The sequence below is a fragment of the Lygodium microphyllum genome, chromosome 4 (assembly GCF_053477565.2).
Source record: "Lygodium microphyllum isolate KBCC chromosome 4, Lygodium_microphyllum_v1.1.10, whole genome shotgun sequence".
NCBI lineage: Eukaryota > Viridiplantae > Streptophyta > Polypodiopsida > Schizaeales > Lygodiaceae > Lygodium > Lygodium microphyllum.
The window spans coordinates 64,959,967-64,977,232 of NC_141138.1; the positions used below are offsets into that span (position 1 = coordinate 64,959,967).

At 46.0% G+C, this 17,266-nt stretch overlaps 1 protein-coding gene and 1 pseudogene across 1 annotated transcript in view; both read right to left on the reverse strand.

Moving 5' to 3' along the window:
- Positions 1-17,266, reverse strand: part of LOC148037115 (histone acetyltransferase HAC12-like) — a 108,114-nt gene that overhangs the window by 32,191 nt on the left and 58,657 nt on the right. The window contains exon 8 of the mRNA XM_087677071.1: positions 6,308-6,386. Within this exon, the coding sequence (XP_087533197.1) occupies positions 6,308-6,386 (79 nt within the window). The remainder of the gene's footprint in view (positions 1-6,307; positions 6,387-17,266) is intronic.
- Positions 10,056-11,942, reverse strand: LOC148037116 (uncharacterized; annotated as a pseudogene).

A 17,266-nucleotide genomic window follows, 5' to 3' on the forward strand; every position in this document is an offset into this window, starting at 1 on the left:
CTGTTCTACGCGCAGTGAGAGACAGAGAGAGTGCGAGAGTGAGCAAAGTAGAGAGTGAGCACGCTTTTAGGTACAATGACGAGTGTGTACCTTTAGGTTTTTAGATAGATATATATGTGTAAGTACAAGTGCTAAGGGCGCGTTCACACCCGAGCACATTTAAAGGCACAAGGCCTTTATTCCCAACAAAAACACCCTCCCTTCCACACTGTAGAATCGCATTGGACAAGTCATTTCATTGCACCAAGCACGACAACCCTGTCTACGAAGACCTTGACCGAGGAGGCCGCACACAGTCAAATCAAAGCCTTCATTACCAGACACCATAGGTTTATCATGAGGCACATCAGGTGAGCAATTAGGAACCACATCATAGCTAACATCATGCAGAGACCTTGAGATCAGCTACAACCTACAATCTCCACCATAGTTTTGTATATGCTATATAGTAGCATCAAACGAGACGACACTAGGCATGCCCATACTATAGCATTGTCTCATTGGGCACTTATTTTCAGAATTGTCTCATAGGCCACTGTTATTTTCACTTTACTAATGAGATGACATTATAGACATGGATGTATTATGGATTGTCTCATAGCAGCGTTGGCCTTACATAAATACTTTCACAATTCTGAGTGCCTTTAATCCAAGCCACTCAAGAATCTTGCTACCAACTCATCAAATGCTGACTGAAGAGAAATTTTCACGTCAAATTTAGAATAAGATTCAAGCAAATTAGCATGCAGTTTAAGACACATTTCTTCACAAAAATTACTCTAACCACTTTGTCAACTAGGTTGTCTCCTCCAATCTTTATGTGATTGAAATCAAGCTCAACAAGCAACACTTGCATTTGACACGATGTGCACTCATATCTTGCCCGCTGACTCACATGCGCTAAGCATGAACACTTAGAAAATCCCTATTCACATGGAATCATTGCCAAATGCACTTGACACATCTAACAACAAAAATATGGGTAGCCAAGGGTTTGGAGTCCCTAGGCACTTCACAATTGTGAATTGTCCCTTGGGAAGAACCCAAGCTAACGAAGGATACACTAGGGAAGTTTGACTTGGCCCAAAACCCCTAATTTCTAATAGTACGAGCCACTTGTATTAACCACGTCATCATATTATTACTAACAATATGATTCCACATTCTACTACTATGAGTTCAAAACCATAAATAATTTCCTACATGTTCAAAAACATTCTATATGCAACCTTATGCTCAAAATGAAGAGGAAGACATATAGAATGGATAAAAATTGAAAACTAAACCGGTCAAAGGGAGGCCTGGGGATCATAGATCCAGAGTATCAAAGTATGGCCTTCTTGGGCAAGCTAGTTGTCCGTGGCCTTACACCAGGAGGGCAGACATGAAAGGTCCTATTGCAGGAGGATCTTCAAAATTGTAGACCGAGGCTTGGCGGTGACTGGAGGCCGTCCCTGAGATGGATCTTCACGTCAGCTCCGATCACCCTGCCCAAATCACCTTTTCTGCACAGCTTGATCTACGTGTGGTAGGGCCTTCACAAGGCACTAATCCAAAGCCCCCCAGGTTGCCAGGAGGAGATAGATCGTCAGCCGGTCATCTGGAACCCCCAGGTCAAAGATCCAAAGGGAGCAAAGCTTGGCGAGCACCCCCACATCCAGTGGGCGGGCTGGGAGGCCGGCCCAGCTCGTACCATCGTGACATGGTAGGAGGTGTACAGGATGGTGGACGAGGAGGTGCTGCAGTGAGTATCAAACTGCTAGAGAGGGGTGGAGCTGAGGAGAAGGGAGATAGACGCAGCAATACCTCAGGAGTGGCTTGCTCCCCTGAGACAAGAGCTGATAGAGCTCGGGGACGTATGGGCCGCTAGGTTCTCACCAGCAGGCATCTCCCTACAAGTAGCAGGTAGAGTGGGCGGCGCTCCACTTGGGACCTTCTTCACCGTACAGGAGGGAGGGCGTCTAGCCCTTAACAGGGCAGTAAGATGAGCGGTTAGTTGTCCTCTCATGGAAGAGAATCCAAGTGATTGGCCTTCAGGGGAAGACATGGCAATTGGACCCTTTTCTCTTCTAGTAGGAGCTCAGGGAGTCGCGCCTCTGGATCTGGGAGGGCAAGCCGCTTGATGAGTTGGAGTGGGACCCGGGAGAGTGCCTATGGCTGGTCACAGCGGTCGCTAAGAAGCCACCAAGGTTCCTAGAGTACATTGCCACAATTGGCAGACACGTACTGATACAGGAGGATATGGATTGGGCGCCGTCACGTAGCAGGCACTGGGCAGAGCACGGCATCACGGAGCCTTTCCAAGGGACCTTTTGACGCCGCCTATGGGATAGTTGGAGACCGAGGAGGGTATCGTATTTCTTATGGCTGGTGGCACATGGAGGCCTGGCGGTGGAAAGTTGGCTTGTCCAAATGCAAAAGGAGGGAGGTTGTATGTGTTGCACACAACAGCCTCTGGAAACACCAAAGCACTGCCTTTGGTCATGTTAGACGGCGCAGCTCGTGTGGAGAGGTGCATGCCACATCCTCCGCCGTATAGCACTCAACCTTGGATGCATCTCATGAGGAGCTTTCCGCTGGCAAGCAATTAGCCAGGGCTGCCATCTTCTGTATGAGGCCGGGATGTAGGACACGATATTCATCATCGAGGCAGGGTCGTGCGCAGTGGTCAGTTTGGAGACTCTACCCATCCACCAGGTACTGGAGCCCACAGCAAACCGCTCTGAGGTATGGGAGATCATAGGGAGTCTTACTGGATGGCATATCTAGAAGGCGCGGTGTCAGGAGGCTTTCGGCGGGGAGAGACTTTCAGTACAGGCGACCTTAGTAGAGCTCTAGACCTCCACCATCCACTCCCTCCGCGGCCGTTGGGATCAAGTGCAAGGCGAGTCCAAGGCTCATCAGGAGCTCCGTTGTCATTTCATGCGTACTTGGGGCAGCCAGGACCTGTTTTTCATGCTGCAAGCAAGCAACCCCAAATGGCATTACACCCCCCCTCCATGGCTGCTTGCCCCCATCCCCCCCAGACCGCCTTGAGAGGCGTGTATACATTATGAATTTGTGATTTTGCATCAGCTCCAGCTAGTCTGTTGAGTATGAGCAGTCTGTTGTAATCAGTTTTTTTCAGTAATATAATCAATCACATTTTATTTGCAAAACAAAAAAAAAAACACTAGCAACACTAGAACACCCTATTCCGCCAAAATGTTAAGCAAATCAGGTGTATCAGTGAGTGCATAGAGCTCCATCATATGTTTGCAATGGAACCAAAATTTTGAGACAGTCCAGCTCAACTAATGAGATTTAACAAACCCCTTATTAATTTAAGTGGTTGCACATAGTTGTTGGCTCACTTATCTCTCACCTAGGTTGCTCAAAATCCACACCCTTTACTCCCTCTTCTCCTAGTGCACTACCATCCCAAGAAAGTGAACTAGAAGCAAGAGGAAGACTACCAGACAAGGACACACCAATGCTTCAACTTTCACCATTCTAAGTCCACATGGGTGTGGAAGGAAGCTCCCATAAACTCTCTTCTGCATTATACACTTTGAGACTCCTCTCAATCTGCTTAAGCTAGAGAGTAGAAGAGAGAGAGAACACTCAAAAGAGTAAGAGGGGAGAAGCCTCACGCCCTCAAGCTCAAAAAGCTTTCACAAGCTTATTCTCTCACCCTCACTCAAGCTCAACCTATGGTAGAAGAAGAAAAGAGAAAATAAAAAAAGAGAGCCACACACTAGTTTGCATGCACAAGACTAAGCTTTCAAAATCTCTTTTTAATCTTCTATACAAGAATGATTACGGTTTTAACCCTCTCTCTCTAGCCTTTTAGCACATTGCATTTGAAAATAACGTCTAGCCCTTGGTGTAGGCGTTGATGGCATTTGCCCATGAGATTTTACAAACTCCATGAAAGAGAGCCTAGTGCTCCGACTTGCAATGGATTTCCGATACAATTGTAGGACTCAACACTAATAAAGGTAAATAGCCAAGTTCAATTGGCAAAAAATAAGCTCCATGTTACATGGCTCTTACTTGTGCTCCAATTAAATTTCTATGTTTATGTTCTCGTCTTCTTTTATGTCTTTCCTACATGTAGTAGATTCTCTCTTGCCTTTGACTTTCTTTGTCATGTGTGGTAGTTGGGTGTAACAGTAGGAAATATGCCATTGCAACCCTACCTCTATCCTAATGTTGAGATATCAATGTCATTAAGTGCATTGTATTACATTAATTCCTACTTTTGTCTCCATTCATAGCCCTCAAAGGGCTTTACTTTTACGACTTATTAGTGTCCAAGCACTACCCGGCCAACACAACCTGGGAGCCATGTAGATAGTTCAGTGACTCATGTGCCTATAACTAGGGCATGGGTATTATTGACTATAAAGTTACTTTCTCATTCCTTCTTCATCATTCCCCCATTTATTCACTCCAACACACATTCAATCTCAGCTCTCTACCATTGTTGTCTATACTCCTATCCCGTAGGATATCTCAGTTTGTGGTGCTGTCCAGCTGATCATAACACCATACTAGTAGGTGACTTAATTTGGGTAGGTCATCTTCACTTCACATACCCATTCTCACTCCATCTCATTCATTCTTCATCAGTTCCTTTACCTCTCAGCACTCTTCACTGCTGGCTACACCCTGAGACAGAGGACATCTCAGTTCATGGAATTCTTCCAAGTGTGGCCCTTCTTCTGGAGGCTTTCCAGCCAGCCACAACTATTTCTGGAGGAGTATATGCTTTAGGCGATAACAAATTCTGGTGCAATTTTCTGTGCAGACTTCCATTTGCTGCTGCTGATCATCAGCACTGCTCCCAAGCCTGTATCTTGCTGGGCTGGCTGCCACCCATCTGTTTTTCTCTCCTCCTGAAGTCCTGTACAGCAGTTGACCTATTTTTTGCCATTTCAAGCTCTGATTCCATCTCCTACTGTTGTTGGAACTTTTGTACAGCTGGTCTTCATCACTGGCTTTGCTTTTTCCCCTCCTGAACGCTCTTCAGTAGTCGCTCGTCTGCAGCCACTTAGACAAAGAGATCTCCATTACACATTCTTGCCTTTTCTTCTCCAATTGGCTGTCCAGAAATCGCCTTGACAACAGCCATCATCTCGAAGAGATTTTAGCATGTTCTTCATCTCTAACAGCTCCTAAGGTGTTTGCTCCCTCTACTGCTGTCCTTCATCTTCTAGTGTCTACTTGGAAATTCTACTACTTGAAGGACTGCATTTTTCTTCCCCCATTAAGCAGCTCTTTAACTCATTATTGATACTGCTATCTGAAAGACTTTGTTTGGCTCCTTCACAATACAAATCTCTTCTAGGTTCTGCTGCCTTCTAATCAGCCAAGACAATGCAGTCATCTCCAAGCTCTGCTCCATTGTATCAGCATGATTCAGTGTTCATCATTCTTCATTCCTCTTCTTTGTTTTTGAGTTTTCTTTGTCAAACTGTTTTCTATACATTGTGCTTCTCCCATAGCTGCATCCATACATGGTATGGATTGGTCCATACGGTATGATCGATATGGCACCATATCATATGTATTTGAATGATCTAGTATGAAAAGGCTAACCCTTTTTATTGCGAAAATTGACCCTTTTTAGTATAGAAAACCTGCCCCTTCTGTATGATCATTGATGTATGATGTACGTATCCATTCCCATCTATCTACTTGTAAGTTGTAGTGCATTTGCATGCACAGCATATCCCATACAGGTGTTGGCTTATTACCCTGTTGTGTTCGTCTTATATACTCTAATGGCATTGCAAATTTGGCTTTAAGCATGTGTCTATCGTTCGTAGTCCAAAATAATCTAGTTAAAAAGAAAATACATACTAATATCGTACCATACCTTATAAAACCTTAAGGTACCATTTTGTAGTGTATTTTATCATACCATACCATATACGTGTCTTTCATGCTTGAAAACTATGGTTTCTCCCCCAAAACCCTATTGTTTCTCAATAGCTACACCTACATTGAATGCAGCTCTAGCCACTCTTTGCCAAATGCACTCTAAATAGTTTTGTGGTAATGAAGGACCCAGCAAGTGTCAAGTGGACTTGACCTTTGCACATTGGAGCAAAGCCCAATTGCGATGATGTTGCAAAATAACCCACAATTGGATCATCTGAGACGTGTATTAACATTCATGTAATATTTCAAAAAATATCATATAAAGAGAAGTTGTCAACCTAAACTATTTGATCAATGCTGGAAAAAGGAGATATTTGCATCAATCCTACATAATATCTCTATAGCTTATATATCAAAAAATCATGCACACAAGACTTACATCTTTAGATTGGTGTGCATCAAAAACATGCACTAGAACTCTATCTTGCTGCTTTAAATCATGTTGCAAGTCACAACACCTGTGTACAGAGCCATAAACAGTCAATCCATGCACAACAGCACATACTAAGCATGCATATGGCCATATTGTTAAAGGTTAGAAATTTTACGAAAAGAAAGAAGGAAAAAAAACAGGCTTTTGCGTGTCAATTCTAGAAATCGAGCTGTATCTCTATAAGGCAAAGAGAACAGTTCAACATTTATATAGGGTCCCAAATCCACTTACACACCTCCCTCCATATACACCCTCTCCTCTAGCAAAAAAGCTGGTGAAACCTATATGTCAAGTTGAGTACCTATCTCATACACTGAACTTTGCTAAATGACAAAACTTAAAAGGCACATTCCTAGAACTTGTTTATGTCAATTGGCCCCATGTTGAGTTGCCTCTTCAAACAAGACTCAACATTAATTCAATCCCATTCCTTCAAGGAAAAGAATTCAGCATACGATCCTCATTTGACCCTCAAGGCTTCTCTAAATGCCCACCCTACAAAGCAACATTCTTGGTTCTGAGTTGAACAACAACTATGTAGCCTAAAAGAGATTATCACCCAATACTTGGGGCCGACCAGCATTTAATGCTGGTCCAACCAGCATTTAATGCTAGTAAAATGCCAAAAAATCTCCAAAATTTCCCAGAAAGGGTGGATAATATCTAGCAAGTGAGGCCCATTGACAAATGCAGAAATTGCTCGGGAAATGCACACAAAATCCTATCTAGAGGAGAAAATGCATTGAAAGGCAATAAACTTAGTGCTCTAGAATGAGCTACCTCATCCATCAAAACAAGTGATAGATGTCAGAGCTCCTAAAGTCCTCGTCTGACTCTGATTGAGACTCACAGGCAGTAGATGACAAAGCATGACTACTTACAATCACATCCCTACTCACCTCAATCTTTCGTGTCTTAGGGTCATAGAGCCAATAGCCCTTCATGGTAGTGCTATAGCCCACAAAGATGAGATTCCGGGACTTGGAATCAAGCTTCGTCTTCCTCTTCTTCTTGTCCACATAGACTAATGCATCAGACCCAAAGAAGTGGAAGTGAGACATGAAAGGCTTCCTACCAGAGAAGGCCTCATATAGAGACATGTCCTGTAATGTAGAAGTCCGGGATCGGTTGCAAATGTGAACTGTAGTAGTCACCGCCTCACCCCAAAGGGAATGAGGGTGACCCCTACGCTCCAACGTCGATCGGCAGGCCATATCTAGTATGGTCCGATTCGCACACTCCACCACACCATTCTCCAATGGTGTGTTTAGATGGGAATATTCCACCCGAGTACTATGATCTGTGCAAAACTAAGAAAAGAGGTTAGAAGTAAACTCTCCACAACGATGGGCTTATATGCCACAAACTTTGGAAGTAGTTCGCTTCTCCACAAACATCTTCCACTCGCACAATCAGGAGTATGCCTTGCTCTTGCACTCTAGAAAATAAGGCCACACATAACAACTGAAGTTGTCTATAATCAACATCAAATACTTGGCATTCCCAAGGGAGGTTGTGCCCATAGGTCCACAAAGATCGGTGTGTCCAACTCAAGCGATGTAGAAGCCCGCCTTGTCGCAACCTGCAGATGTGGCTAGTTATGTTGCTTGCCCCTAAAACAACCATGGAATAAAGTGTAAATAGGAGGGAAATCTAGAAGTCCCTCTAGCATCTTCTTTCAAGAAGCCCATCGTATAGCATCAATGTGCAAATGGCCATAACGAGCATGCCAAAACAGCCCAAGCTCGTGGGAAGATCTCACAGCTAAGGCTATGAGCATGTAAAGCCCACCCTCCTGTGAACGATTCCAAAGTATAGCAACTGGAGAAGCATCCTCCACATCATTGCATCCTCGTAAAGATAATGTGGGTACCTAGTTATGTAAGACCATGAAGAGACAAAAGGCTAAAATCCAAATCTGGCAATATCTAGCAATAGAGGAATAGTCCCCACTTCTTGAATGGGGAGGATAGAGTGTCACCAATGGTGACTGTGCCCCCTGTGGCACTCATGTCCTGAAGCCAATCCTATCTATAAGTCATGTGAGAAGAGGCCCCACTGTCCACAAGCCAAGTCTTCTTTTGTGCAAAAGAAGCAAGAGTTGTACCCTCCTTAGCAAAGACATGCACAAAGACTGTCATAGCAAGGATGGCCTTCAAATCCTTCAAATTCTTCTCCTTCAGCATCAAATGGGGTACTTCTACCAACACTTCTCCTTAAGATGAGTGCCCTTTCCACAATGCCGGCACTTGGGCTTCTTCTCCTTCTTCTCATCCTTCTAGTCCTCTTGCTTCTTTTTCCTTGGCCTTCTCCTTCTTCTTCTTCTTCTCTGTACCTATACCTGCAGTAAATGCCTTGGTAGAGCCAGAACCACTCGCCCCAACCTCTCTAAGTCACTCGTCATCCTCCAATAAAGTGGTGAAAGCTCCTCCCATAAGAGTGTCTCGCGGGTCCTCCATGTGATAAGGCTTGTGTAGAAGACATCGAACCGAGGAGATGGCAACTAAGTCAAAAGGGTCATAGCCATGTCTTCAAAGAATATCATCCAACCAAGAGAAGCATGCTCGCCCCTCATGTCCTCCATCTTAGTGATGTGCTCCTTGATGGAGAAGTCATCATCAATATACTAAGCATCCACAACTTCTTCTCAAGGGAAATCTTGCAGGCAAACGTCTTGTGCTGATACAAAGATGCAAGCTTCTTCCACACTTCCGCCGCAATCTTCAATTTGCGAACATGCACAAGGAAAGAATCCTACAAACTCATGAAGAGAAAGCATCTAACTCAAGATTGCACAGTCCATAGAAGTCCCATCTACGGGATCCTCTTGAGGACAAGGGTTAGTTCAAAAACAAGCTTCCAAAGATCGAATGCATTCCACCTTACACAACCACAATGAATAGTTGAACCATCCAATTTGTCTTCTTTGGGTAAGGAAGGTAAAACAAGCACTTGCATTGAGGGTATCAAGGATGGCATCTTCACTTCAGATGAAGCCTTCTATGATAGATAAAAGAAGAGGGATAGGTGCGAATGGGAGACTCCTCTCGTCGACGATAGTCATGATAATTGTGTCTCTCCTCAGAAGAGATCTGAAAAGAAGCTCCTCCTCTGAGTCATCAAAGCTCGTGAACTGGTAAGACATCTTCGATCCTGCAATCACCCAAAATTCTATGTTTTGGACAGCACGGAAGGTAGAAAGCAATCAGCTAGAGTGAATGTAGATGTGCCGCATGCACACAAGATGTTGTCGTCTACCACTAGAGGATGTCGCTTGCACGAAGGGTGTTGTTGCCTTCAAAAAGTAGGTAAATGGTTACCAAGAGTTGTTCCTTCACCAAGAAAGCTGTCGTGTGGCCCGCTAGGCTAATGACCGGCTGCCACGCATGGTCGCTCCTATACGAAACCTCCAAAGATGGCTGCATTTGCAGCAAGGTGGTTCCATACGTAATGTACGGCACGTATAGATACGTACTATACGTCGTTCTGTATGGATAAATTTTTTATGTACATAAAAATACGTACCTTTGTAAAAAAATAATAAACAAGAGGATATTTTAGGATGTTTCCCATTGTACATTAAGCATAAAGATATATACATTCCCTACTTAGTACTTATGACCATGTCACATCACAATTGAAACCTTTAAGCATTAAACATTTAACACGTGCATAACACTGAATAGTGAAAACTGAAATTTGAGACTATCAAACTAACATTGAGGAAGTCGACATGATAAAGAGCCAAAACATAACATAGTACACTGCATCAAACAACGTACAATTGCTAACAAGGAAGTTAGGAACAATCCACCAAGGTGACAAATGTCAAGTCAAGATGGCTCCTAATAGAGCATACATATGTCATAAATAAAAACACCCAACTGAAATATATGAAAATTCAAAATTTTTAGATCTGACTGTAGTCACTAGTGCCCACAATCCACTACCTAGGCTCTAGCAAAACTCATGATCAGAAGAGGACAATGATGAGGCTGAAGAGAACATGTCTCCATCCGACATGACATTGCCATCGTCGTCAAACTCTGGCTCTACCATCACAGGGCCTGTAGCCTGGACTGCGTCACCTAGATCCTCCTCCTCCTCAGTGTGAATGAGACGAACTGCCTCATTCGCACGTCGCCGAGGAGTCCGAATGGGTAGCTTCCCTCTGCGAATGCCTTTCCGTCCAGCACTTTCTGGATTTGCAACTTGCTCACGTGGGGAATGCTATAAGCACGTGCGCATGACCTCATCACACGCCTATCCACCTCCTCCATCTCTCTATGAAGCATACGCAAAATCTCCTCCTGCTCATCCCTAATATGCTGGTCCTCATCTGATGATTCAGATCAGCCACCAACTTTATACGTGAGGGATCAACCTGTTCACAATGGCAACATAGCATACATTTGTTAACATTGAACAATAATGTAAATTTTAAATACTAATATAGAGATATAATATTTCAAACATGTAAATAGCTACTAGTTCGAACTTGCTTGGGTGTCCCCAAGGCATGGTAGGCGCGCACAAGCCTCATATTGGCCCTGCAATACACTAACTTCTCCAATTGAGAAATGCTAAGGCGATTCCGGATCTTTGTATGAATCAAAGAATAAGCACTCCAATTGCGCTCACAAGCACCCGTTGAGCAATCCTGCATTTGCAGGTGTCATTGGCTTGATAATTGCCATTGCTACACTTGAGAGAGTGAAAGAGAGAGAGAGAGAGAGAGAGCACAGAGAGTGAGTTACCTGTGACAGGATACGTAGAGCCAAATAAGTCAGACGTGGAAGACCTTGCTAACCATAACTCTGCCACCATGTGAGAGGAAGACTAGTAGCCTCCGAACGCAATGCCACCGCCCGTGAAAATGATGGTCCCAAGTTATTCATGAAGCTGCACATCTCTGCATCTATTTGAAGCTGCTCCTCCTCGTCAAAGATACATGCGATGAACTTGTCTTTCAGTTGCATGAGATGCTGCTCATGGAACAAGCTTGGGGTCTTGTAGAAAGGATGGAGTAAAGCAGCCATCCCATGAATGGGACGACTCATAAACTTCCACCGACTCTCTACAAGAGTCAAGATATCATCTCGACTGCAAAAATCAGCAACATCAAAGTTTAGACACATTGCAAGGCCAATGCATGTGCTGTACTATATAGCCTATGCATTAAAATTTAATAATAAGTAAATAGCATATGCAAGCAGCCATAAAGAAGTACAAGAACAAAATCTAGTACTTACCACTGCTGGGACAAGGCTTGGCATGCTGTGATATGGCTCTTCATCTGCAGGAAGAGGTGATAAACCAGACCCAATGTGGAGCCCTCCATGTCCATGACTCGTAGCATCACATACATGGGCTGCAAAGCCATTGTCAAATGCTGCATCTCTATCCAAAAAGACTCATCTAGGATACGCCTTTGAATGGCTTTGGTCGCCTCTTTTTGTGCATGAGACATGTCCCTCCACTTTGGGTCCACAACTGTCTGCAAAAGTGGATCCCTAAGGTTGAAGAGCCTTTGCAACACCAAAAACATGTATGCAAATCTGGCCTTGGAGGGCCGCACCATATCTGTGAGAGTGCGCAACGGAAGAGGAAATACGAACACGGAGGGAGAGAGAGAGAGAAAGCAGAAAATAAGGAAGAGAAATCTGCACTGACTGAAATGAATGCTGTGAATACACTGAAATGGACTGATCAGTCCCTGCACGCAGCCCACAGCGTCAGTGAGGGCACCAGATCAGGCTGATGACGATGGCAGCACCACCACGGGGGAGGAGTGTCGGAATCTGCAAGAAGACAAGTGACAAAGTGGGGAAGGGGGCTGCTAATAAATAGGCAAAAGGGCAAACCCTAACCCTAACCCTAAAATGGGCGCAAACCCTAAAAATGCCCTAAAATGGGCGCCCCACAACAGTGACCAAAAAGTGGCCAGGCAGCCAGTGGCTGCCCACTAAAAGAGGCCAAAAAGAAATACACAACCTAAAACAGCCAGTCGAGAGTGACTAGCCTCCCCCATCATAACACATGACAGACATGTCAGAGCTCCTAATGTCCTCGTCTGACTCAGACTGAGGCTCACAGGCAGGAGATGACAAGGCATGACAAACATGACTGCTAACACCCCCTCTCAAATCCTGGATGTGGCTGAAGGCCGAAGAGGAAATAGATCATGGGGTGGCAAGAGGAATGCCAATGTCGATGAAGTCCGTCGATGTAGACTGCCGCTGAAGGAGCTCCTCACGATCCTGGAAAGCCCCCTCTAAAACACTAGGGGCCAGGGAATCCACAGCCGCATCACCGAAATCGTCCCCCTCTGAAAGGGATGGGGGGTACGAGGGAACCACCGGAGGAGAAGGTGGGGGATGGGAAGGAACCTGTGAAATAGAAGGTGCACAAGCGGGAACGGGTGTAGCAATAGACTGCCTCGGAGGACCCTGCATCAAAGAAGGGGAATGGAGCCTGTAAAGCCCGCTCTCCTGCCAACCTGTAGATAAGACAACTCCTGTAAGAGAATCCTCAATAACAACGGCATGCTCGGTGAAGATCACTCGTGTGCCAAGCCTCGTAAGGCCATAAACTGAGAGGAGGGGAAGGCCCAAGTCCGGAACATGTAGGGCCTGTGAAAGGAAGCTCGTAGGTCGGTCTGTAAACAAAGGCAATGTGCCAACACCACTAATAGGCACCGATAAAATGTCACCAACAGTGACTGAACCCTCTGATGGACGGAGATCCTGTAACAAATCACCTCGGGGAGTCATATGACTCGAAGCACCACTGTCCACTAACCAAGGCTGCGCAGAAGACACTGCAGCCACGGAAGAAGGAGCCTCCTCCAAAGCATGGATATGAAGGAACACTGACTCATGGATAACAGCTAGTGTAGAGGTAGAAGAAGGCTCCGATGTAGATCCACCCTTCGCTCCCGGACGAAGGTGAGGGTACTTCTTCCAACATTTCTCCTCTGGATGTGTCCCTTTCCCACAGTGTAGGCACTTCGGTCTCTCTGAATCTGAGTCAGAGTCTAAAGAACTGTCCTTCTTCTTAGCCTTTGACTTCTTCTTCTTCTTCTGTCCTCCCGAACCTACAACAAAGGCTCTAGTGGAGTCGGATCCACTAGCACTGACCTCTCTGAGTCGCTCGTCATGCTCCAAGACAAGCGGGGATAACTCCTCCCATAGAAGCTTCTCACGGGTCCTCGATGTAAGTAGGCTGGTGTAGAAGACATCAAACCGAGGCGATGGCAACTGAGTCAAGAGAATCATGGCCATATCTTCAAAAGATATCGTCCGACCGAGGGATGCAAGCTCATCCCTCATATCCTATAATCTGTTGATGTGGTTCTTCATGGAAGGACTATCATCAATAGCGAGCATCCGCAACTTCTTTTCAAGAGATATCCGGTGGGCAAACGTCTTTTGTTGATAGAGAGACGCGAGCTTTCTCCACACGTCTGCTGCAGTCTTCAACCTGTGAACATGAACAAGGACAGAATCCTGCAAACTCAGAAAGAGGAAAGATCTGGCTCTAGAATTAAGCCGATCCCATAAGGCTACACGATCCATAGATGTCCCATCTGCGGGATCCACCTGAGGCCGGGGAATAGGAACAAAACAAGCTCCCAAAGATCGAAGGAGTCCAAGATACACTCCACCTTGCAGGACCATAGAGAAAAGTTGGAGCCATCCAACCGGTCTTCTTTGGGCAGCTGAGGAAGTATGGATACCTGTACAGGGGGTACCAAAGGCTGCATCTTCGGCCCACTGGAAGGGGATCGCCGAGATACATGAATAGAAGGGGGACGGGAACGAGGAAGAGACTCCATATGACGATCCTCGCGATAGAAATCACGCCTCCGTTCAGATGAATGTCGAGACAAAAGCTCATCATCTGAGTCATCAAAACCTGTAAACTAATGAGAAGACATCTTCCAATCTGCAAACACCAAAACACAAGGGAAGGTTGCCGGTGCTGAAACACAAACACCAGAAGCTCCTGAGCTGGCCGCCTTGCACAAAACGAAAGGATGATGTCAAACGCAAATGCTGATGATGCAATCACCACAGAAAAACAGCCGCCTGCCTGAAAACGCAGCCTGGGAAGAAGTCGCCAGCAGGAAAAGAGCCGCCGGACGATGGAACAACAGCCAGAACAGCAAGGCGCAGGCTGGAAGGGTGTCGCCCAGCTGGAGGAGGGCCGCCCAGGCTGAAAACGCAGGCAGGAAGAGGGTGGTGATGACGTGGCAGCCACTGGAGAAGGCGCCAGCAGCAAACGCAAATTTGTTGATACCAAAACAGGCCGCCCTGATCAAGGAGATGGTGCAGAGGATGACGCCTCAGCTGTTGGAGGCGTCTTGACCAGCAAACACAGAGTTGTGGGTGTTCTCCCGCGTAAAACTCAGCTCCGTGTACTCTCAGTTTGGCGATGATACCATGTGAGAGTGCGCAACGGAAGAGGAAATACGAACACGGAGGGAGAGAGAGAGAGAAAGCAGAAAATAAGGAAGAGAAATCTGCACTAACTGAAATGAATGCTGAATACACTGAAATGGACTGATCAGTCCCTGCACGCAGCCCACAGCGTCAGTGAGGGCACCAGTTCAGGCTAATGACGATGGCAGCACCACCACGGGGGAGGAGTGTCGGAATCTGCAAGAAGACAAGTGACAAAGTGGGAAAGGGGGCTGCCAATAAAAAGGTAAAAGGGCAAACCCTAACCCTAACCCTAAAATGGGCGCAAACCCTAAAAATGCCCTAAAATGGGCGCCCCACAACAGTGACCACAAAGTGGCCAGGCAGCCAATGGCTGCCCACTAAAAGAGGCCAAAAAGAAATACACAACATAAAACAGCCAGTCGAGAGTGACTAGCCTCCCCCATCATAACACATGACAGACATGTCAGAGCTCCTAATGTCCTCGTCTGATTCAGACTGAGGCTCACAGACAGGAGATGACAAGGCATGACAAACATGACTGCTAACAATATCTAGATTACTATGGCTACGAAAGATGGTTAAAGCACACATGAAGGCAAGGTGGTTTGCCTAGGCACATGCACATCATTAGAACCTTCCTCCTCCTCCTCCTCCTGCATGACACGAGCCCTCTTCCTACTAGCAAATGGCTGCTCTGAGGCAACGGGTTGAGACACAAAACTCTCCTCTACCTATGTAGGAGGATCACCAAACTCCCCAATAAGAGCATCGTGCAAGGCATCTTGTGTTTTCTGGGATCCTTGGCCTTTTGCTGCTGGCCCCATTGCTGGGAAATTCTCAGCAATCAACTTCTCTCGAACAGCTTTTGGCACCTTCTTGCACGCGCTACAGTTGTTTGTGCAATTGATGCCCATCAAATGCTTCACCACACACGTAATTGTACTGGTCAATGTGAAATTGTAGAATTTGCATGACCACTTGCGACTACCTGAACCAGCTTGCCCGGGAGTGTTGACGATATGGAGTATATTGGTATACTCCTTCCAATAGGGATTGATTGGTTTCGGCATGATGGCTCCTAGAGCAAGATAAGAGAGAAAAACATCAGTAAATATGTGCGCACGCGTGCACAAGAATCAACGCGAGCAAGCGTGCGCGTGCGCATGCGCGAGAGAGAGAGAGAGAGAGAGAGAGAGAGAGAGAGAGAGAGAGAGAGGGTGCTTCCTTCATCCAAGACGTGAGGGACCACTTCGACAAGTTCGTGCATGCTTCCATGGATGAGCACAAGGCTTGTTTCAAGAATACGCTTGAGAAGCCGACTGATCCTGTGGATTCGCAGGAGATTGACTGGGAGCATTTGTTGGACTTTGCCAATACTCTGCTTGGCGATTATGTCCAGCATAATAATGAAACTTTTTCTGACACGGGAACTGATGACGTGCTGGAAGCCATGGTGGACCCGAAATCAGTCTTGCGGTCTTTTTCGGTGTTTTATGACCGTGCCGTTATACTTTTCTTCACTGGCAGGATCCTAGTGCTTTCACATATTTGCCAGTGGATGCACCATTTATTGCAAGGGGAGTGTGTTGAGGAGATCTTCCTTGGACCTCGCAGCTTTTATGAGGTGCTGTTGAAATCGGAAACACATCGAGCTAAGCTCCTGTCCAAGTTGCCATTATTCTTTGATCGCCGCTTAGTCCATGTTGTACCATGGCGCCCTATGGGAGACTTCCAGCGTCTGCTTCAACGAGAATGCCCGGTGTGGGTGGAAGTGGAAAATTGTCCGGCGGTCTATTGGCCATTGTTGAAGAATGCGATGGCAGTTGTGGGAACAGTGCTGGTTCCCCCAAGCCTCAGGGCTATGAATCGAAACCGTTTATGCATGTTATGGGACACGGCCAGGAAAAGGCCTGCGTGGCTTCGCCTCAATTGTTCTGGCATGCATCCTTTGCATTTTCGCTTGAAATGGGGCAACTTTGCAGGACACTGCTTTTCATGTGGTAAATTGGGGCATTTTATGGTCGAATGCCCCGAAAGACAACCATCATCCGAGGATGCGCATGTTGTGCTGCCTAAGGATGACATGGTGCTTGATGCCCCGGCACAGGAGGCCCTTCAGCCACCTAATGTCGTGGATAAAGGCAAACAACAGGTCCTGGTTTTGGATTCCCATAGCACTGATTGGATTGAGGCACGTCAAAAAAAATGTAAAAAGTTGGATGTAGGCCTGGCGAATCCTGGGCCTAATGCTTCACAGGATTCCGTGCGCATGTATATGCGCAGGAAAGAAATGTTCACTTCACAGCATGCTGCACGTACTTTGGCCCCGTCTGCCCCCCGTAATCAGTCTACAAGGAAAGTCTATACACACAGTCCCAAGGGCCCACCTACTAAGCTAGCGTTTGATACAAAAGGTAATGTGATTACACCCCGGGATCGGCGTTATCCCCGCCCCACT